The sequence below is a fragment of the Hypanus sabinus genome, chromosome 4 (genome assembly GCF_030144855.1).
Source record: "Hypanus sabinus isolate sHypSab1 chromosome 4, sHypSab1.hap1, whole genome shotgun sequence".
Lineage (NCBI taxonomy): Eukaryota > Metazoa > Chordata > Chondrichthyes > Myliobatiformes > Dasyatidae > Hypanus > Hypanus sabinus.
Window position 1 is genome coordinate 73,900,227 of NC_082709.1, and position 23,749 is coordinate 73,923,975.

The following is a 23,749-nucleotide window of genomic DNA, read 5'->3' on the forward strand; positions in this document are numbered from 1 at the left end:
CATTGGATGAGACTTGCTGACATTCTTGGTGATTGATGATTCCTGTAGGAACTGACTTAGCATCAACCAGACAAGGACCTCTCATGTCTTGGTCCAACTGATGGACGGAGCTTTGCAATCCTTGCTTCCCGCTTTCTTGAACTGGAAGTGCATCTCAAAGTAAAATAAGTAATAATTTAATTAATGGTGTGCTCTCATTTCATCTCATCATTTTTCTGTTTGGAATTAAAGTAGTTACATTGTGTATACCGTGGCACCTGAAATTGTGGATCACAGTTTTGTTTGCTAACCAGATTTCAAAATGCTTATTAGTGATTTTCTTATTCTTGTAGATGTTGAGAGACATCTGTTGAGGCTAAACCACAACTAAAAATCTCCACCGCTAGAGTCCGAACATTTTCAAACATAAATTTAGTATCATTCACAAAGGTTCATATGGACAAATAAAATGTGTTCCATATGGCATAAAATGCCATATAATCAGAGAAGAAGGAAGAGAGAAATTGCCTTTCAACTCACAAGGGAGCATAGGCCATCAACTTTTTGATGTTGATGTTTCTTTCTTTTTTATGAGGTCAGGTTGCTAGCTTGGCGCTCAACCCTGCATGGATGGAAAGCAAGCACAGGAGCCGGCTGGATTCATACTCAGGACCTTCCGCCCCAAAGACCAGTGTTGATGCCACTACACCACCAGCTGGCACCATATAATTAGGCATTATGGTTAAATTTCCTGATCAAACCTCCACACATTGCAATGCAGATTTGGCATATTTTCCAATTACCATGTTTATGGGGAACATAGACTCAGTGGCCACCTTATTAGGTGTACCAGTGTACCTGCTTGATAATGCAAATATCTAATCAGCCAATCATGCGACAGAAACTCAATGCATAAAAGCATGCAGACATGGTCAAGAGGTTCAGAGGCTCTTCAGACCAACCATCAAAATGGGGAAGAAATATGATCCAAGTGACCTTGAACATGGAATAATTGTTGGTGCCAGACAGGGTGATTTGAACATAGAACATAGAATAGTACAGCACAGTACAGGCCCTTTGGCCCACAATGTTGTGCTGACCCTTAAACCCTGCCTCCCATATAACCCCCCCCCCCACCTTAAATTCCTCCATATACCTGTCTGGAAGTCTCTTAAATTTCATTAGTGTATCTGCCTCCACCACTGACTCAGGCAGTGCATTTCACACACTAACCACTCTGTAAAAAACCTTCCTCTAATATCCCCTTTCAACTTCCCACCCCTTACCTTAAAGCCCTGCCCTCTTGTATTGAACAGTGATGCCCTGGGGAAGAGGTGCTGGCTGTCCACTCTATCTATTTCTCTTAATATCTTGTCTCCTATCATGTCTCCTCTCATCCTCCTTCTCTCCAAAGAGTAAAGCCCTAGCTCCCTTAATCTCTGATCATAATGCATACTCTCTAAACCAGGCAGCATCCTGGTAAATCTCCTCTGTACCCTTTCCAATGCTTCCACATCCTTCCTAAGGTGAGGCGACCAGAACTGGACACAGTACTCCAAGTGTGGCCTAACCAGAGTTTTATAGAGCTGCATCATTACCTCACGACTCTTAAACTCTATCCCTCCACTTATGAAAGCTAACACCCCATAAGCTTTCTTAACTACCCTATTTACCTCTGAGGCAGCTTTCAGGGATCTGTGGACATGTACCCCCAGATCCCTCTGCTCCTCCACACTAGCAAGTATCCTGCCATTTACTTTGTACTCTGCCTTGGAGTTTGTCCTTCCAAAGTGTACCACCTCACACTTGCCTGGGTTGAACTCCATCTGCCACTTCTCAGCCCACTTCTGCATCCTATCAATGTCTCTCTTCAATCTTTGACAATCCTCAACACTATCCACAACACCACCAACCTTTCTGTCATCTGTAAACTTGCCAACCCACCCTTCTACCCCCACATCCAGGTCATTAATAAAAATCATGAAAAGTAGAGGTCCCAGAACCGATCCTTGTGGGACACCACTAGTCACAACTCTCCAATCTGAATGTACTCCCTCCACCATGACCCTCTGCTTTCTGCAGGCAAGCCAATCCTGGCCAAACTTCCAAACTTCCCTGGATCCCATGCCTTCTGACCTTCTGAATAAGACTACCGTGTGGACCCTTGTCAAATGCCTTACTAAAATCTATGTAGATCTCATCCACTGCACTACCCTGACCTATCTGCTTGCTCACCTCCTCAAAGAATTCTATCAGGCTTGTTAGACACGATCTGCCCTTCACAAAGCCACGCTGACTGTCCCTGATCAGACCATGATTCTCTAAATGTCCATAGATTCTATCTCTAAGAATCTTTTCCAACAGCTTTCCCACCACAGACATAAGGCTCACTGGTCTATAATTATAAGTCCCTACTAGCTTTTTTGAACAAGGGGACAACATTCACCTCCCCCCAATCCTCCGGTACCATTCCTGTGGACAACAAGGACATAAAGATCCTAGCCAGAGGCTCAGCAATCTCTTCCCTCGCCTCGTGGAGCAGCCTGGGGAATATTCCATCAGGCCCCGGGGACTTATCCATCCTAATGTATTTTAACAACTCCAACACCTCCTCTCCCTTAATATCAACATGCTCCAGAACATCAACCTCATTCATATTGTCCTCAAACTGATATTGTTTGAGTATATGAGAAACTGCCTTTTAACTATTTCTATGAAGCTGGCTAATTGGCACAGCCACTTAATTGGGACAAAATGTACTGGTCCCAATTAACTGGAATCCACTGTATATAAATGAGCACTTGAATTGCCAAGACTTAGAAGGCTGTAAAACCAAGGGATCCAGGGTAAGTTGGCAAATAAGATTAGTTCAATGTGTACTTGATGCTGAGTGTGGGACAAGTGGATTGATTATGCATGGGAGAAACACTTCACAAATAAGTAAAATGGTAACTCAGGCGGAAGAGAGGTGACCTGATAGAGGTGTATAAGATGTTGAGAGGAATTGATTGTGTGGATAGTCAGAGGCTTTTTCCCAGGGCTGAAATGGTTGCCCAAGAGGACACAGGTTTAAGAGGACACTGGGGAATAGGTACAGAGGAGATGTCAGGGGTAAGTGGTTTTGTTTTTTTTAAATAAAAACACAGGGAGTGGTGAGTGCGTGGAATGGGCTGCCGGCAACGGTGGTGGAGGTGGGTACAATAGGGTCTTTTAAGAGACTTTTGGAAAGGTACATGGAGCTTAGAAAAATAGAGGGCTATGGATAAGCCTAGTAATTTCTAAGGTAGGGACATGTTCGGCTCAACTTTGTGGGTTGAAGGACCTGCATTTTGCTATAGGTTTTCTATGTTTTTTGTGTTTTAGGAGGAACATGCCGCCTGTCAACTTTTGGAATGGACTTACATTAGTCATTAATAAAGAGACCAGTTGATTCTTGTCCACCCCCCACCCCCCACCCCACACTCTTTTTCAGGTCCTATTCTCAACAACGATCTAAAGCAAAAGCAAACACCAGGTGATACGTTGCTTGCAGACCTTCAGGCTTACCTCTTGCCTCATTCTGGTAATTTTTCACTTGCTTTACCAGGTCTTTTCTTTTAATTCCCACCAGGGCTTCCAGCAAACACGTTAGGTTATCCGGTGAAATGTTTTCTTTTTTTTCCAGTTCAGCGCAAATATCCATAAAATTCTAAGATGGGACAAAACAGGAACACTTCTTCTAGTAATAAACACAAGAGATTCTGTAGGTGCTGGAGATCCAGAGTAATACTAATAAAATGCCGGAGGAACTCAGCAGGTCAGGCAGAATTGGTGGAAAGGAGCACACAGTTTTGGGACAAGGCCAGTCATCTGGACCCTTTAAGCATTAGACTACTTCTAATAGCTGAGATTTTTAAAATCCAATGTTTGTCTGTCCTATCCCAAAAATCATTGGTTCAGAGACACCAAATTACCATCAAATCTTCATCTGAATGTCAACCCAAAGACTAAGCCATTTCACCAAATGAAGATGGCACAGATGAGTCTGGTCACGTTCCGACACAAACTTTGCTCTGCTAGTCTCCTGCTGTGGCCCTGCTTGGAAATCTGGCTTAAATAAAGGGAAAGATGCTGCATTGTTATATTGGTTGAGATGAGTTGACATTGCATTCAAGTTCCTTCTGTTTGTACTAATCAGTTATACACCACCTTCAACAATCCAGCCACCCAAAAGTAATGCCTTACGTTCTATCAAAAAATTGATTTCATTTTTAGGAGCAGCATTTACTTTAGTGGTTAGCATAATGCTAATACAACACCAGCAACCTGCGTTCAATTCTGAAACTGCCCGTAGGGAGTTTGTACATTCTCTGTGTGACTGAGTGTGTTTCCTCCCAGATTCCAAAGATGTACGGGTTAGTAAGTGAATTGGTCACATGGGTGTCACTGGGCAGCATGGGCTTGTTAGGCCAGAAGGGCCTATCACCGTGATGTGTCTCTGAAACTAAAACAAAAGGAAATCTACTTCTTAATGATGGGGATTAATGTAATTTGAAGTACAGACAACACTGCACAAATGCAACACATCCCTCTTGCAGTCAGCTATTGAAATTAGTTTGACAGTCTCTGGAGTTTAGAAGAATGAGGGTGATCTTATTAAATAATTTAAGGTCCTGAAGGACATAATAAGGGTTTCCACTGGTGGGAGAGTCTCCAGTGAAGGGAGGTAGTTACAAAATTCGGGGCTGATCATTGAAAGCTGATGTTCACAGGGATTATTGCAGAGGGTTGTGAACTTGTGGAATTCTCCATGCAAGGGGATTTGGAAGCCAGATCATTATCCAATAGGTCAGGTAATTGGAGATTATGGGGGACTGGTGCAGAATAGACAGGATTGTTTTGAATAGTGGAGTAGTCATGAGGCATTGAGGAACCCACACCAAATCCTGTTTTCGTAAGTTTATTGCATTCCCAATGGAACCACCCAACTCACTTCTGCTTACCTTGATGTTCTGGCACTTTCCCTTGGGTATATTCAATAGATAAATGATCCCCTTAAGCTCTTTATCATCGATCTGCTTGGAAATGTTATACAGCAGCACTCTTAAACAGAAACAAGAAAGAAGTTTTGGGATTGATATCTGAAAGGAATTCTTCCAGAATTTCTAAAGTTAGAAATTAATATTATTTTCTCAATACTTAAACCGGCTGGCCAGTGATGCAGTGGCATCAGCACCGTATTTTGAGGTGAATGGTCCCAGGTTCAAACCCAGCCAGCTCCTTGCACACTTTCCATTTGTGCTGTCTTGAGCATCAAGTTAGCAATTTGGCCTCATAAAGAAAAACAGACAAATGCTAAAAAAACAGCAAGGTTGCCACCCAATGTGCCACAGGCACAGAAAGGAACAACAAATACTTAAATCAACCGTTTGATAAACTAATGACAGGAAATCTTGATGTTATCAGCAGCTTTTACTTTCCAAGATTTCTCTGCTCAGGTGGGCATTGGCACTCTTTAAACGGCCAATCTTACTTTGAGATTTTAAAGGGTGTGGATTCATAATTTCAGTCTGTTTTCACCCAACCTACATACCATCATTGTCACAGGATGGCAATCAAAGCAAGATTCTTAATTATTTTTTGTTTTTTTCTTATCCTGGAGTAATTGAGATAAATCACTCCAGGATAATAGCACCTCTTTTCAACGCCAGTTTGGCTGAGATTAACTCTCTGTGACATAAGCCAGAGATGTTGGCACCAAGGAATTTGAAACTGTTCACTCTTTCCACTGCTGATCTTTCAACGAGGACTGGTGTGTAAACACAAAGTATACTGCAGATGCTGTGGTCAAATCAAGACATACAAAAAAGCTGGATGAACTCAGCAGGTCGGGCAGCATCCATTGAAAGAAGCAGTCAACGTTTTGGGTCGAGACCCTTTGTCAGGACTAAAGAAGGAGGGGGCAGAGGCCCTAAAGAGAAGGTGGGGGGAGGGTGGAAAACCAATCAGAGGAAAGATCAAGGGGTGGGGGAGGGGAAGCAGGGAGGGGATGGGCAGGAGAGGTGAAGAAAGAATCTAAGGGGAAAGCACTATGGGTAGTAGAAGAAGGCATGAGAGGTGATAGGCAGCTGGAAGAGGAGACAGTGAAGGTGGGAGGGGGGAAGGGAGAGGGAGGGAATTACCAGAAGTTGGAGAATTTCCAGCTCCCTTCCCCAATGTTAGGTGAGTGAGGTTTGCTGAAGTTATCCCTCCTGGTTCAAGAGCCTGATGTTCTTGAACCTAAATATGACCTAAAATGTGATCAGATCTTCATGCAAGTCCAAAACCAAATAAAGAGGACCCAATTAAATAAATAACACAAAAACCTAATACTTGTTCATTTATTTATTTATTGAGAAAAATGATCCAATATTATATGTATTTGTTGGAAAAAGTATGTGAACGTCTGGGGTAATGGCTTCTGCAAAAGCTATTTGGAGTCAGGTTTTCCAATCAATGAGATGAGATTGGAGTTGTGGGTTGTAGAGGTGCCTTGCCCTATAAAAAAGGTACACTAAGTCAGGTAACTGATAGGGAAAGATCTATTTATGTGCACCATGCCTCGATCGAAACAACTTTCCAAGGATCGTCTACAGTCCATGGTACGAGAAATTATCTACAAATGGATGAAATTCAATACTGTTGTTATTCTCCCTAGGAGTGGGCATCTACAAAGCTCACAGCAGGAGCACAACATGCAATGCTGAAAGAGGTGAAAAAGAACCCAAAGTTAACAGCAAAAGACCTATTGAAATCCTAGAACTTGTTGAAGTCTCTGTTCATGTGTCCACTATAAGGAAAACACTGAACAAGAATGGTGTTCATGGAAGGACACCACTGGTCTCCAAAAAAAAACATTGCTGCACGCTTCAAGTTTCTAAGAGACCACCTAGATGTTCTACAACACTTCTGGGACAATGTTTTGTGGACTGATGAGACAAAAGTTGAACTTTTTGGCAGAAATGCCCATTGCCATGTTTGGAAGGAAAACAGCACTACACACCATCACCAAAACCTCATCCCAACTGTGAAGCATAGTAGAAGGAGCATCATAGTTTGGTGTTGCTTTGCTGTCTCAGGGCTTGAACAACTTGCAATCATTGAGGGAACGATGAATTCAAAATTGTATCGAGACATTTTACAGGAGGATAGCAGAATAACAGTCTGTCACCTGAAGCTTAATAGAAGTTAGATAATGCAACAAGACAATGATCCGAAGACAAGAGTAAATCAACAATGGAATGGTTTAAAAAGAAGAACATTCATTTTTGGAATGTCGGAGTCAAAGTTCTGAGCTTAATCCCATAGAAATGTTGTGGAATTATCTGAAGCGAACAATTCATGCAAGGAAATCCACTGACATCCTAAAGTTGAAGCAGTTTTGTAAGGAAGGATGGCCTAAAAGCCCTTCAAACTGATGTGCAGGACTAATCATCAGTCACTGGAAATGTTTGGTTGAAGTTATTGCTGTACGGGGTAGGGGGGGTGGTCACACCAGTTACTGAAAGCAAAGGTTCACATACTTTTTCCAACAAATATATTTAAAATGGGGTCATTTTTCTCAATAAATAAATGAATAAGTATAATGCTTTTGTGTTATTTAATTGGGTTCTCTTTATCTAGCTTTAGGACTTAACATGAAGATGTGATAGACTGGGCTGTATCCTCTCTTTTTTGTAGGATTTTCCATTCAAGAGCATTAATGTTTCCATACCAGACTGTGATGCAATCAGTCAGTATACTTTCCACTGCGCATCGACAAAAGTTTGTCAAAGTTTTAGATGACATACCAAACACTTGCAGACTTTCAAAAAAGTAAAGGTGCTACTGTGCTTTCCTTGTAATGGCAGCTACATACTGGACCCAGGATATATCCCCTGAAATGATAGTGCTGAGTAATTTGAAGTTGCTGACCCTCTCCACCTCTGATCCTCCGAAGAGGAGTGGCTCATGAACCCACCAATTTCTTCCTCCTGCAGTCAATAATCAGCTCTTTGGCTTTGGTGATGTTGGGTGAGAGATTGTTCTTGTGGCTCCATTTAATCAGATTTTCAGTCTATCTTCGTTATGCTAATTTATCACCACCTAATATTTGGCCAACAAAAGTGATATCATCAGCAAACTTAAATATGGCTTTGGAGATGTGCTTCGCCTTGCAGTCATGAGTCTAAAGCAAGTTTAGCATGGAGCTGGGCACGCGGCCATGTGGTGCACCTGTACCAATGGTGACTGTGGAGGAAATGTCGCTGCCAATCTAAACTGACTGGGGTCTGCAAGTGAGAAAACTGAGGATCAGTCACACAAGGAGGCATTGAAGCCAAGGTCTTGGATGTTATTGATTAGTTTAGAAGGGAAGATAGGATTGAATGCTGAGCTGTAATTAGTGAAGAGCATCCTGATGTGTCACTGCCTAGTTGCTCCAGGGTTGAGAGAAGAGCCATTGAAAGGCATTTGCTATTGGCCTGTTGTGATGATTGGCAAATCGGAGTTGATCCAAAGTCTCTCTTCAGGCAAGGAGTTGATGTTTCATCACCAACCCCTCAAAACACTTCATCACTGTGGATCTAAGTGCTACTGAACAATAGTCATTGAGGCAGTTTACCACATTCCTCTTGGGGACCTGTATAATTGAAGCCTGCTTGAAGTTGCTGGACACCTCGGACTGTCAAAGTGAGAGGTTGAAGATATCAGTGAACACTCTACCCTGTTCATCAGTACAGGTCTTCAGTACTCAGCCAGCTACCCTGTCTGGGCCAGATGCTGTCCATGGGTTCACCCTCCTGAAGGATGCTCTCACGTCAGCCTCAGAGACTGAATTCATGGGTCACTGGGGGCTGTGGGAGTCTGTGCAGGTGCCTCCACCCAGGGGCAAAACCTTGTTGTCACTCTTGTCCTTTTGTTTTTACTTTGTCGGAGTTGATACCATTCAAGCCCTGGCACAGCTGCGGGGTGTCTTTCTGTGATTCCAGTGTTGTCTGTAATTGTTACTTCACATGTGAGATGGTTTTCCAGAGGTCGTATCTGGACCACTTGTATTTTACTTGGTCGCCAGACCTGAATGCAACTGATCTGTCCTTCAGCAGAATTTAGATCTCTTGATTCGTCCAGGTCTTCTGTTTGGGGAAAGAATAAATGATTTTGTGGGGACACTCCCATCCACAACTGACCTTATAAAGTCCATAACAACCATGTGCCCTTGAACATGGTCCAGACCATCGACTCAAAGTGGTCCCCTAGCCTCCTGGGACCATCTCTTCATTGTCCTTATCACTGGAGCCTTGCTCGTTAGCCTCTGACTGTAGACAGGTAGGAGGAGTACAGCCAGATGATCAAATTTCCCGAAATGTGGTCTAGAGTTGGAACAGTAGGCATTCCTTATGGTTGTATAGCAGTGGTTGATTGTTTTGGGATCCCTGGTGCTGCATGTGATATGTTGATGATAATTTGGCAGTAATTTCTTTAAGAAAGCTTAAATGAAGTCCCCAGAAATTATTTGAAATGCATCAGGGTAGGCTGCTTCTTGTTTGTTAATCACAGAACTCAAAGAATCGAGTGCTTGCTTAACAGTAGCTTCGGTGGTATGTAAACTGCCATCAGGATCATGGAGGAGAAACTTCTCGGTAAGTAGAGTGGATGGCACTGAATCATTAGATGTTCCCAATTGGGGGAACCAGAGTACGACAAGTCCGCTACACAGAAGCATCATGAAGAGTTTATCATGTAACACAGATCCCCACCTTCTCTATTCGAATCAGCAGTCTGGTCCATCTGATGGATCAGGAAGCCCTCAAGCCTTCTATCCAGAATGTCTGAGGTGAGCCATGTGTCTGTTAAACAGCGGACGCAGCAATCCCTCATTTCTCTCCAATACACTAGTCTTGTTCCTTAGGTCTTCTATCTTATTCTCCAAAGTCTGTACATTTGCTAACAAGATACTGACGAGAAGAAGCTTTATGCCCCACTGGTTTAGTCTGGCTTGGAGTCCTCCCTCCTTCCTCTCTTCCTCAATTTCAGGTAACTACCCATTATTTTCGTTCTCTCCAGAGGTGCACCTGATTCTTTCAATTTCTATTTGTTTCTTCTTTCTCTTCTGTCTGTAACTGCCAAGTTGTTATTGTTATTATTTTAACCACTCTATTCTGCACCTTAACATAGGCATGTTTGTACCTGTCTCACAACCTTCCCCTTTCTGAAACTTAAAATACTCAAGTTTTTGTTAAAAATTTCACCATTTCCATGGAAGGTTCTTGTCCTGAACTGTTTACTCTATTTCTCTCCCCATGAATGCTGCCTGACCTGCAGATTGCTTCCACCATTCTCTGTTTTCTTTCTGGGTTTCCAGCATCTATATATTTTGCTCCAAGAAACAAAATCTATTGAGGACAGATGGGAGATATATATTAGGCCCTAAGAAAAGTCAGCATTGCTTTAAGCAGAGACATTAGTACTCTGTACAAGAAATGCAGTACAATACAATAACAATGGGGATTTTAATCTACATATTGACTGGGCAAAACCAAATGATAGAAATGGCATTGAGCAGGAATTTGTGGAGAATATAAGATCAGGATATTGAAGCACCAACAAACTACTTTGATCATGTATTATCCCAAGAATGAAAGGGTTAACATATGAGGAGTGTTTGATGGCTCTGGCCCTGTATTCACTGGAGTTTAGAAGAAAGAGGGGGGAAGCTCAATGAAACATATTGAATATTGAAAGGCCTAGTAGATGTGGAGAGGATATTTCCTATAATGAGGGAGTCCAGGACCAGAGGGCACAGCCTTAGAATGGAAGAACGTCCCTTTAGAACGGGGTGGGGGGGGGGGGGAGGAAATTCTTTAGCCAGAGGGTAGTGAATTTGTAGAATCCATTACTACAGTTGGCTATGAGACCAAGTCACTGGGTATATTTAAATCAGAGACTGATAAGGTCTTGATTAGTCAGGATGTCAACGGTTACAAGGAGAAGGCTGGAGAAATAGAGTTGAGAGGGATAATAAATCAGCCATGATGAAATTGAAGAGCAGAATCAGTGGGATGAATGGCCTAATTCTGCTCCAAGGTCATATGGTCTTACGTACCGTTATTATGTATTACAGATACAACTCAGAGAAACTCTGAGACCTGGGCCTCAAAACCCCCTTATGCAATTGGATCCTGGATTTCCTCACTTGCGGACTGCAATCGGTTCAGATCGGCAAAAACATCTCCTCCACAATGTCAAACAAGAGAAAATCTGCAGATGCTGGAAATCCAAGTACTTAGCACCCTGCTCTACTCACTTTACACCTAAGTACAGCTCCAACACCATATACTAGTTTGCTGATGACACCACTGTTGTGGGCTGTATCAAAGGTGCTGATGAATCAGCATACTGGAGGGTGATTGAAAATTTGGCTGAGTGATGTAATAACAACACCCCTAACACAACATCAACAAGACCAAGGAACTGATTGTAGACTTAAGGAGAGGGAAACCAGAGGTCCATGAGCCAGTAATCATCAGAGCTTTAGGGGTAGAGAGGGTCAGTAACTTTAGACAACAGACAATAGGTGCAGGAGTAGGCCATTTTGCCCTTCGAGCCAGCACTGCCATTCAATGTGATCATCCACAATTAGTACTCCGTTCCTGCCTTCTCCCCATATCCCTTGACTCTGCTATCTTTAGAAGCTCTATCTAATTCTTTCTTGAAAGCATCCAGAGAATTGGCCTCCACTGCCTTCTGAGGCAGAGCATTCCATAGATCCACAACTCTCTACATGAAAAAGTTTTTCCTCAACTCTGTTCTAAATGGCCTACCCCTTATTCTTAAACTGTGGCCTCTGGTTCTGGACTTCCCCCAACATCGGGAACATTTTTCCTGCCTCTAATGTGTCCAAAACCTTAATAATCTTATATGTTTAAATTCCTGAGTGTCACCATCTCTGAGGACCTGTCCTGGACATGTCATATAAATATAATTGCAAAGAAAGCACAACAGCACCTCTACTTCCTCAGGAGTCTGCGGAGATTTGGCATGTTATCAGAAAACTTCTATAGATATGCAGTGGAAAGTGTATTGACTAACTGCATTGCAGCCTGGTATGGGAACACCAGTAGCTTTGAGTGGAAAATGTTACAAGAGGTAGTGGATTCAGCTGAGTACATCATGGGTAAAATCCTCTCAACCATTGTGCACATCTACATGAAACATTGCCATAGAAAAGCAGCATCCATAATCAAATATCCTCATCACACAGGCCATGATCTTTTCTTGCTGCTGCCATCAGGTAGAAGGTACAGGAGCCTCTGGACTCACACCACCAGGTTCAAGAACAGTTACTATCCCTCTACCATCAGGCTCTTGAACAAAAGGGGATAGCTACACTCATTCTATTTCTGGAGTTTCCACAACCAATGGTCTCACTTTAAGGATTCTTTATCGTGTTATTTCATCCTCGTTATTTACTTATATTTACATTTGCACAGTTTGCTGTTCATTAATCCTGTTTGCAGTTACCGTTCTATAGGTTTGCTAAGTATGCCCGCAGGAAAAAGAATCCTGTGATGACATATATGTACTCTGATAATAAATTTTACTTTGAACTTTGAAAAGGGGTAATTGGTAATCTGTTAGTTAAAGGCCCTTTAATAGTGATCATAATGTGATTAATTTTATATGAAAAAAGTAAGTGATTTGGTTCAATCTGAAATTAGAATCTTAAATCTGAACAAAACAAACTGTAAAATGTGAGATATATTGGCTATAGTAATTAAATGATATGAATTTGTGCATAATTTATATAAAATATAAAATGTTTAAGGCAAAACAATACTCAAAAGAAAATGGCCAGTTGTATCAACAGATGAAATTTAAGATAGCTTTACATTGAAAAAAAAATTTTGTACGTTAAGCCTGATCGTTGGAAGTAAGTAAGAAAAAACAAAGGCATTAATTAAGAAAGGTCCAGTGCCTTGAAAAAGTACTCACGACCACAGTTATTTTCACATTTTACTGAATCCTTTTCCAAACATAAAATATATTGAAGTCAGATTTTTTGAATTAATCGAAAAAAAATTGTGCATCACGTAAAATCAAAATTCTAAAACCTGACAACAGTTTACTAAAAATTAAAAACCAAAATTGTGAGGCTAAAAAAGTATTCATCCCTTTGTAATTACTACACTAACTTTCCTCGGGTGCTGAAAATATCAACTTATTAACTCACCCATGTAGAAAATTGGAGGATCACCTGAATAAATACCCCTTCTCTCTGTAAGGTCCAACAATATGGTAGGTTTTCAACAGACCAAACCAAAATGAAGACAAAAAACGCATTCAGGGCAGGTTGAGGAAATGATAATAGAGAAGCGCAAATCTGGGGAAGGATACAAGACCATCACAAGGGCATTGAACATACCTTGGAGCTCAGTGCAGTCCATTGTGAAAATATGGGAAAATATGAAACCATAGTCACACTGCCTAGGTCAGACCACTCCTCTGGAGAAGAATGGCACATATAAGGGAGGCTACCATGACGCTAACAATCACTCTGAGTGAGTTCAAAAGTCATTGGCTACAATTGGAGGATCACCTGAATAAATACCTCCTCATGGCTCCACAATCTCTCAGGCCTTGCATAAAAGGGTATTTATGGAAGTAGCCTTGGCTTAAAAAAAAGTATACCCCTGCCCGCAAAGATTTTGCAAAGCATCACTTAGAAGATACTGTAAAGATGTGGAAGAAGGTCTTGTGGTCAAATGAGACTAAAGTGGAACTTTTTGGCCTCAACACTAAGTGGTATGTGCGGCATAAGTCGTGTATCGTACATCAGCCAGGTAACACCATCCTCACTGGAAAATATAGTGAAGGTAGCATCAGGCTATTGGGATGCTTTTCAAGCAACACCTACAAAATGCTGGAGGAACTCAGCAGGCCAGGCAGCTTCTATGGAAAAGAGTAAACAGTCAACGTTTCAGGCCAAGATCCTTCATGACTGAAACGTCGACTGTTTTCTCTTTTCCATAGATGCTGCCTGGTCTACTGAGTTCTTCCAGCATTTTGTCTGTGTTGCTTGGATTTCCAGCATCTATAGATTTTCTCATGTTTGAGGGATGCTTTTCTGCAGCAGGGACTGGAAATCTGGTCAGGATTGAATTCTACTAAATAGAGGGGGATCCTGGATAAAAACCTGCTAGACTCTGCCAGAAAGCTTAAATTGGAGAGGAAGTTAATCTTTTAGCAGGATAACAACCCAAAACACATTGCCAGAACAGCCATGGAGTGGCTGAAAATGAAGAAAGTTTACATCCTTGAGAGACCCAGTCAGAGTCCTGACCTTAACCCCATTGAACATCTCTGGTAAGACCTCAAGATTGCTGTCCACCGCTGCTCCCTAACTAACCTGATACAGCTTGAGACATTTTGCAAGGAAGAATGCTCCATTACGTTGTGTAAACCTAATAGAGACTGATCCAAAAAGATTACTGGCTGTAATAGTTGCAAGAGATGGTGAAACTAAGTGCTGAACAAAGGGAGATGAATACTTTTGAACTGCTGACATTTCAGTTTTTGAATACTTTAATTTTTTATGCTTTACTGTTTATTGGACTGAGAAAAAAAGGACCATGTGATTCACAAATAAAATTCTCAGTTAAATTGATCAAAATGCCTGGTTGCAATGTTCATTTATGTGAACAAAGGATTGGGGGCTGAATACTTTTACAAGGTACTGTAACTTTGTAAACACGTGGTCCAGGAAGAAATGTAAATTGGACTATGAGAACTTCTATAGAAAGGGAATAAAATGATTAAAATCAAAGTGGATTGAGACCAGTGAAATTGTAATGGGGAACAGAGAAATGAATTAAGTATTTTGCATCTCTCTTCACAGAAAAAGACACCAAAACCATCCTGGAAATGTGAAAGATTACAGATAATTAGAGAGGTACAGTAATAGAATTACCTTTAAATGGGTAATGGGTCATTCTGGTAATGGATTAGTTTAAGGGCACTCAGGGTTGAGCAATTTTGTGAGCAAAGGTCCAGAAAACAGAAATGAAAGAAATGTTCATCACTTATTCTATGAAAATCCAGAGACAGCCGGTACTGAAAATCCTAAACAAGAACAGAAAATGCTTGACAGACTCATCACATGAACCATGATTAGTGCAAAGAGGAACATAGTCAATGCTTCAGGTTGAGGACCCTTCCTCAGAACAATTCCTTCAAGGCAAGACCAACACAAGAATCCTTCCCCTTCATAGATGCTGCCTGACCTACTGAGTTCCTCTAGCAACTTACTTTTTTTGCTGATAATTGATTTCTTAGGCAGTTAAAGGCACTCTCTCTGCTCTCCCTCATCTCCCTGACAGGGACGGCATGAGACCATGAATGTCCTGCCACCAGTTTCACTCTGGCTGCCATCCACCAGATGTCCTGAGAAGCTATGAGACTAGTGAGAATCAATTAGCTAACTTACGGTCAGGATCCAAACCCTTTAGGCATGGTAGGAGGAAGTTAAAATTGGTGACTACATGATTGAATTAACTCTGGCTTCAGGAAGTAATTTTTAAGGAGTATGCATTTAAGGTGAGAGGGAGCAAGTTTAGAAGAGCTGTGCAGAGCCAATTTTTTACATAAAGTGGTGGGTGCCTGAATGTGCTTGTGATGAATATGACAGAGGTTCTTGGCTAGGCACTTGAATTTGCAGAGGCCCTGTTCCTGTGCCGTTTAAAATAAAATGATTAGAAAGAAAAGGAAAATACCTGTAAGGTTGGATTTTACAATTTCCAGGTTGTTTTATTTTCTCCTCCACTTCAGCCTTCTGCATATTTAGAGAGGAGAGTAGCTTAAATTGCTGACTTCGAAACAGGAGTTCAGGTATAATGTTGTCCAGGTTTTGTTGCTCCAGTGCCTCAAATAATTCTAGGGCATTCTTAACAACTTTGCCTGCTGGAATATGATCAGAGCACAAGAACCTCAGGTCTCTCACCTCCTCTTCACCCAGATTTTCAGCTATTTTCATTAAGCGGTGCCTGTTCCCATCAGCCATTTTCTCCCTGTTAGACCAAAAGAAAACCAAGATGTAAGCTCAGGGATAAATGACTGCTGCTGTTAGATTGTGTAAAGATCATCAAAACCACGACCAGGGCAAAAGCCAGGAGAGGGTCCATGCCCAGTCGTCAGGGGGTAGAGGAGGCATGGGGAAGGAGGATCAAAAATCTGAAGGGGTAGGGCCGAACTCAGAAGCTGATTTTCAGCCAGTTTAATTCACTCCACGTGATGGGTAAGAGCACTGGACACAGGAAAGGTGATAGTAACAAATAATATACTGTACTGAAGACTGGCACTCCAGAAGCAGCTGTGTCTCTATCCGAGATTTCCAGTACAGTTACAACACTGACATCCGCCAGACAATCAAGTCAAGTCAAGTCAGCTTTCATTGTCATTTCGACCATAACTGCTGCTACAGTGCATAGTAAAAATGAGACAATGCTTTTCAGGACCATGGTTTACATGACACAGTACAAAAAGACTGAACTGCGTAATAAAAAACAACACAGAGAAAGCTATACTAGACTACAGACCTACACTGGACTGCATAAAGTGCACAAAACAGTACGGGCATTACAATAAATAATAAACAGGACAGTAGGGCAAGGTGTCAGTCCAGACTTCAGGTATTGAGGAGTCTGATAGCTTGGGGGAAGAAAATGTTATCTAGTCTGGTCGTAAGAGCCCGAATGCTTCGGAGCCTTTTCCCAGACGGCAGGAGGGAGAAGAGATTGTATGAGGGGTGCATGGGGTCCTTCATAATGCTGATTCCTTTGCGGATGCAGCGTGTAGTGTAAATGTCCGTGATGCGGTGAAGAGAGACCCCGATGATCTTCTCAGCTGACCTCACTATCCGCTGCAGGGTCTTGCGATCCGAGATGGTGTAATTTCCGAACCAGGCAGTTATACAGTTGCTCAAGACGCTCTCAATACAACCCCTGTAGAATGTGATGAGGATGGGGGGGTGGGAGATGGACTTTCCTCAGCCTTCGCAAAAAGTAGAGACGCTGCTGGGCCTTCTTTGCTATGGAGCTGGTGTTTGAGGGACCAGGTGAGATTCTCCATCAGGTGAACACCAAGAAATTTGGTGCTCCTTACGATCTCTACCGAGGAGCCATCAATGTTCAGCAGGGAGTGGTCGCTCCGTGCCCTCCTGAAGTCAACAACCATTTCTTTTGTTTTGTTCACATTCAGAGACAGGTTGTCCGTTAGCCGCTGCACCTCCTCTCTGTAAGCTGACTTGTTGTTCTTGCTGATGAGACCCACCACGGTGGTGTCATCGGTGAACTTGATGATATGGTTCAAGTTGTGTGTTGCAGCACAATCGTGGGTCAGCAGAGTGAACAGCAGTGGAATGAGCACGCAACCCTGGGGAGCCCCCGTGCTCAGTGTGATGGTGTTGGAGATGCTGCTCCCGATCTGGACTGACTGAGATCTCCCAGTCAGGAAGTCTAGGATCCAGTTGCAGAGAGAGGTGTTCAGGCCCAGTAGGCTCAGCTTTCCAATCAGTTTCTGAGGGATGATTGTGTTGAATGCTGAACTAAAGTCTATGAACAGCATCCGAATGTATGTGTCTTTTTTGTCCAGGTGGGTTAGGGCCAGGTGGAGGGTGGTGGCAATGGCATCATCTGTTGAGCGGTTGGGACGGTACACAAACTGCAGGGGGTCCAGTGAGAGGGGCAGCAGGGTCTTGATATGCCTCATGATGAGCCTCTCGAAACACTTCATGATGATGGATGTAAGTGCAACGGGACAGTAGTCATTTAGGCAGGAGACTGAAGACTTCTTCGGCACGGGGACGATGGTGGCGGCCTTGAAGCACGTTGGAATGGTGGCACTGCTCAGGAAGATGTTGAAGATGTCAGTGAGAACATCTGCTAGCTGGTCTGCACATCCTCTGAGCACTCTACCAGGGATGTTGTCTGGTCCAGCAGCCTTCCGTGGGTTGACCCTGCACAGGGTTCTTCTCACGTCAGCCACGGTGAGACACAGCATCTGGTCATTCGCAGGAGGGGTGGACTTCCTCGCCACCACGTCATTTTCCGCCTCAAACCGGACATAGAAGTTATGACACTAACCTCCAACGATCTTTCCAAGTGGCCAAAGCTCTTAACCTTACCTATAACAGGGACAAGTGTTTGTTTGGAACCACCTGACTTGCTATTCTTGGGTATGTCATGGAGAAGGGGATCATTGGCCCTGACCCTGACCGTATGTGCCCCCTGTTGGAACTCCCTCTTCCCACCACCCTCAGAGCCCTCAAATGGTGCCTGGGCTTCTTTTCCTATTACGCCCAATGGGTCCCTCACTACGCAGACAAGGCCAGCCCCCTGGTCAAGTCCACCGCATTTTCCCTCTCAGCCGAGGCCCACACGGCCTTCAGCCACATTAAAGGGGACATTGCCAAAGCAACGATGCATACGGTGGACGAGATCGTTCCCTTCCGAGTAGAGAGTGATGCCTCCAACTTCGCTCTGGCTGCTACCCTTAATCAGGCAGGAAGGCCGGTAGCATTCTTCTCTCATACCCTTCAAGGCCCTGAAATTCAGCACTCCACGGTGGAGAAAGAAGACCAGGCCAAAGTGGAAGTTATTAGGCACTGGAGGCACTATCTCGCCGGCAAAAGGTTCACCTTGCTGACCGACCAGCGCTCAGTTGTGTTCATGTTTAGCAACCAACAGCGGGGCAAAATCAAAAATGATAAGATTTTGTGGTGGAGAATGGAACTCTCCCCTTACAACTATGATATCCTTTACTGGCCTGGAAGGCTCAATGAGCACCCTGATGCCCTGTCCCGGGGAGCGTGTGCCAGCGCGCAGCACGACCGACTATACGCCCTCCACGCAGATCTTTGCCGGGGGTAAAACCGGGGGTCACCCGATTTTACCATTTCGTGGAAGCCCGGAACCTGTCTTACTCCCTTGAGGACATAAGGACGATGACCAGGGACTGCCAAGTCTGCGCTGAGTGCAAACCGCACTTCTACCAGCCAATAAAAGCCTATCGTTCACCTCCCGTCTCCGAGAGTTATTGATGATGCATCACCTACTGATGGAATTTGGGGAGCATTGACTTAAGGTTCGCGTGGTTAAAATCACCGGCGACAATAAACAGTCCATCAGGGTGTGCATTCTGCAGTTCGCTAATAGCCCCGTACAGTTCACAGAGCGCCTCCTTAGCATTAGCGCTGGGAAGGAATGTAGACACCGAATACAAGGACAGAGGTGAATTCCCGTGGCAAATAAAATGGTCTGCATCGAACTGCCACAAACTCCACTAACGATGAGCAGTGTCTGGAAACCAGCACAGAGTTCTTACACATTATGTGTCGATGTAAACACAGACATTGCCACCGCGGACCTTACCGGAGACAGCTGCATCTCTGTCCGAACGAAACAAAGCCTGCCCATCTTGCTGGATGGCAGCGTCCGAAATCCCATCAGTGAGCCACATCTCTGTGAAGACATACGCGGAGCAAACTCTGTACTCCCACCGAGTATTACGTTGGAGTCGCATGTAGTCCATTTTATTGTCCAGGGAGCGGACATTGGAGAGCAGAATGGATGGGAGAGCCAGCTGGCTAGTGTTTGCTTTTAGCCTGGCACGGACCCCTGCCCGTTTGCCTTGCTTCTGCTTCCTCGCACATCACTTTCGACGTCTCCATCTCCAGCTCCCAACATCAGGCAAGTCCAAGGATTGTAGGCCCGTTTCCCTCAGCAAGCCGACGTCGCGTAATTCAGCCAGCAGATCTTTGTGGAGGTTTGTTTTTGGGTGATGAGGAAAATGGCTCAGGTATGTCCTGTTCACATAGAGCAGAACAAATATGATGGGAAAATTAACACTCCAACTACTCAGCAAAGTGACAGAAGGGCTTACTGATGGGGTTATGAAGTGATACTTGCTCACCAATAACTTACTTCTGCCAAGCCAGTTTGGTTTTTGCTAAGACACCTCAGTCTCTGACATTATCGTTGTCCCAAACATGAATCACACAGCTGAATTCTGTTAATGAGGTGAGAGTGACTGCCCTTGACTCCGTGGCAACATTTGACTTGAGGGTGGCATCAAAACACCCTGGTAACACTGAAGTTACTGGGCGTCATGGGAATGAATTCCAATCATATTATGTACAGTTTAAATGGTTGTGTTGCAGATCAATCATCCTTGCCCCATGTACTCCTCAGGACAATGTCTAAAGCTACTTCATCAATGATCTTCATTCCATCTTAAGGCCATATTGCCTTATAAAGCCTCAGAATTATATCCTTGATTTTATATTCTGGTCCTTTCGAAACAAATGCCAACATCACATTTGCCTTCCTAATCCTGAACTAGGATTCCCAGGTCCCTTTGCACCTCAGCTTTCTGAATTTTCTCCCTGTTTAGAATGTAGTCTACACCTTTATTCCTTCTACCAAAGTGCATGATCCTACACTTCCCTTCATCCTCCATCTAATCTGTCAAAGTCCTTCTGCAGACTCCCTGCTTCCTCAACACGACCTGCCCTCCACTTAAGGGGCTGTTCATTGTTGATACAGTGTTCAATTACATTTTCAACTCCTTCATAAATGAAGTAACTCACACTTACAAATAGCAAGACACAATAAGCCATAGGTTGATATGTCACAAGTAACATTCGCAACAGAGAGGTACCAGGCACTCACCATCTCTAAACACAGGTTCTAACCATTTACCCTTGATATCCAATGACATAAAAATGTCTGGAGGCCTACCAGCAACATCCTGAAAGCCATCCTTGAAGAGGAAGCTTAACTGGGCCAGCCAGTGATTAAACCAACAGCCTTCCCACCATTCCAAACAGAGATCTTCACATTGGAGTACACGCTCAGATCCTTGAAGGTGGCAACCTAGTTAGATGATGCCATTAATGAATATGTGGGACACTGGCCTTCATTCGATGGGGCAGTAAACACAAAAGTAGAGAGCTTTATAAACCATAACCCAATTTTAGTGGGAGTGCTGCTAGCAGATCTCAGAATTAGAATCTGGTTTAATATCACTGACGTGTACTGTGAAATTTGTTGCAATACAAAGATACTTTAAATTACAAAGATAGTTCACATTTTTACTGTTACGCTATAGGTAATTCATTTAGCGCTTCTGTAAGAGCAGTCTGTTCTGCTTTCAGCCTGTTTGGTTTATTGTCGAAGGTAAGGGATAATGAGGAATGTGTGGATTAGGATGGTGGAACTGGAGGTTTTGTTGAGGGACACCAGGGTTGGTCTTGGAGTTTTTGTTCGGTGGCATATGAAGGGAGAAGACACTGGGGAGAACAACTCATCGAATTCGACCCGGAGCGGGACCGTCATTCAATGAACTTGTGCACTTCTGACTGTTTAATTAAACAGACAGACAGACAGACATACTTTATTGATCCCGAGGGAAATTGGGTTTCCTTACAGCTGCACCAACCAAGAATAATGAAGAAATATAGCAATATAAAACCATAAATGATTAAATAATAATGTTAATCATGTCAAGTGGAAATAAGTCCAGGGCCAGCCTATTGGCTCAGGGTGTCTGACACTCTGAGGGAGGAGTTGCAAAATTTGTTTGCCACAGGTAGGAATGACTTCCTATGACGCTCAGTGTTGCATCTCGGTGGAATGAGTCTCTGGCTGAATGTACTCCTGTGCCTAACCAGTACATTATGGAGTGGTTGGGAGTCATTGTCCAAGATGGCATGCAACTTGGCCAGCATCCTCTTTTCAGACACCACCGTCAGAGAGTCCAGTTCCACCCCCACAACATCACTGGCCTTACGAATGAGCTTGTTGATTCTGTTGGTGTCCCTTTTTTTTGTTTGTCTTTACTAATCTTTAGCTAGATTAATAAGTATAATTCCTTTAATCATAGGCAGTGTACTGTCTATCACTTCGTGGTACTAATTTGTAACCGGGTAGCAAATGACACAGCAGCCACACAAACCGGGTATTCGTTCTTCTCATTGTTCCTGTCGCGAAGGAGGTACAGAAGCCAGAAGGCGCACACTCTGTGATTCAGGATCAGCTTCTTTCTGTCTGCCTTCTGATTTCTATCGGACTGGGCACTCAACTCACGAGTACTAACAACCTCGCTGCGTTTTGTTTGTTTTTTTGTACCACTTATTTTAATTCAACTATTTAATAGACATATACTTACTGTAATTCGGCTTTTCTCTATATTTATTATGTATTTCATCGTATTGCTGCAAATTTCACGACATGTGGCGGTGACATTAAACCTGATTCTGATTCTTGCTTGAGAGTTCCGGAGCGAGAGGGCAGCGCCTCATTAACTCTGTAGTGAATCGTGTTGGTTTCAGAGGGGGGGAATGAGATCTCCCCTCCTTAGAGATCGGTGTGCTGAGACGTTGCACATCGCTGGTGAAAAGCTAAAAGCGGGGAAGGCTGCTGAAAACGCAGTGTCACAGGCAGTATCTGCCGAGGGGATCTGAATTATGTCGAGGAACCTTATCAAATCGAACTGCAGTCGAGGACAACTCTGAGGCTACTGAACTCCACAGGTGCTTCCTGACCGGCAGAGGTACTACGGCACTTTGGACGTGGTTTCAGGAGAAGCGCGGTGGACGCGGTGGCGGTTTTGGAGAGAGAAAGTACATGGTAGTTAGGCCGAATCGCGGCGCTCCACAAGGGGCACAGACCGACACCAAGCACGAAGGGTCTCGGCCCGAAACGTCGACTGTATTTTTTTCCATGGATCTTGCCTGGTGTGCTGAGTTCCTGCAGAATTTTCTGTGTGTCGTCAAGCAGGAAGTGTCGATTCTTCACTTTCTTCCAGCGGAATGTGTCTTTTCTCAAGGGGAAGGACGGCAAGGAACTGCGGCTTCCTTGGGAGCAGCCAGAAACAGAGCTGTCCGCTGCTAGTGTGGGGGCAAGTAAGCCGAGCATCCCCCGTTTTTTCACAGCCAGAGCTTGGTGTAACCAACCCCGCCTCCCCCCACCATTTCTTAGCCCTTTCAAATTTGCATAATCGATGCTTTTCATTTTCCTTCCACTAATTGTTCCTCTTAATCGGAGGCACTACAACAATTCACGACTATGGAAAGAAAGATTAAAACTTACCTCTTGAGTCTTTTTCCCGCAGAAAAGTTTCGATCGAGAACCAGACTGGTTTGCTTCTAAGCGAGAAAACCGACCACAGCTCCTATATATTCATAGCTTTGTCCCGCCCAGGAAGTTGGAAGACAGTTTCGCTGATTATCTGGCTCTGTCCCCCAGAGAAAGCAGAACCCTCCAGTGGCCACACATTTTAATTCCACGTCCCATTCCCATTCTGATACGTCTATCCATGGTCTCCTCTACTGTCAAGATAAAGCCACGCTCAGGTTGGAGGAACAACACCTTATATACTGTCTGGGTAGCCTCCAACCTGATGGCATGAACATTGACTTCTCTAACTTCTGTTAATGCCCCTCCTCCCCTTCTTACCCCATCCCTGATATATTTATTTTCCCCCTCCCCTTTTTGTTCTCTTTGCCCTTCACTCTGTCTGTTCCCCATCTCCCTCTGGTGCTCCCCTACCCCTTTCTTTCTCCCTAGGCCTCCCATCCCATGCTTCTCCAGCTCTGTATCCCTTTTGCCAATCACCTTTCCGGCTCTTTGTCACAAGGGGCAAAGAAGATACTTTCCATCTTCCCAGTATTTCCCAGGAGAAAATTTATTGCATTTCAGAGAAAGGGTAGGGGCCAAAG

The 23,749-nt window shown here is 43.6% G+C and overlaps 1 protein-coding gene across 4 annotated transcripts in view; it reads right to left on the reverse strand.

Moving 5' to 3' along the window:
* The window catches only part of LOC132392882 (caspase-8-like), a 53,509-nt gene extending 30,078 nt beyond the window's left edge, over positions 1 to 23,431 (reverse strand). Inside the window, exons 1-5 of one of the 4 annotated variants that reach the window (XM_059967399.1) lie at positions 23,121 to 23,431; positions 15,747 to 16,040; positions 4,962 to 5,061; positions 3,526 to 3,667; positions 2 to 153 (exon numbers count right to left, since the gene is read on the reverse strand). In XM_059967399.1, the coding sequence (XP_059823382.1) occupies positions 2 to 153; positions 3,526 to 3,667; positions 4,962 to 5,061; positions 15,747 to 16,033 (681 nt within the window). In that variant the 5' untranslated portion in view covers positions 16,034 to 16,040; positions 23,121 to 23,431. Of the gene's footprint in view, position 1; positions 154 to 3,525; positions 3,668 to 4,961; positions 5,062 to 15,746; positions 16,041 to 19,400; positions 19,420 to 22,197; positions 23,021 to 23,120 lie in introns of those variants that run through there. The other 3 variants (XM_059967402.1, XM_059967400.1, XM_059967401.1) reach the window with 3 other exon arrangements.
* Between the last annotated feature and the right edge of the window lie 318 nt (positions 23,432 to 23,749).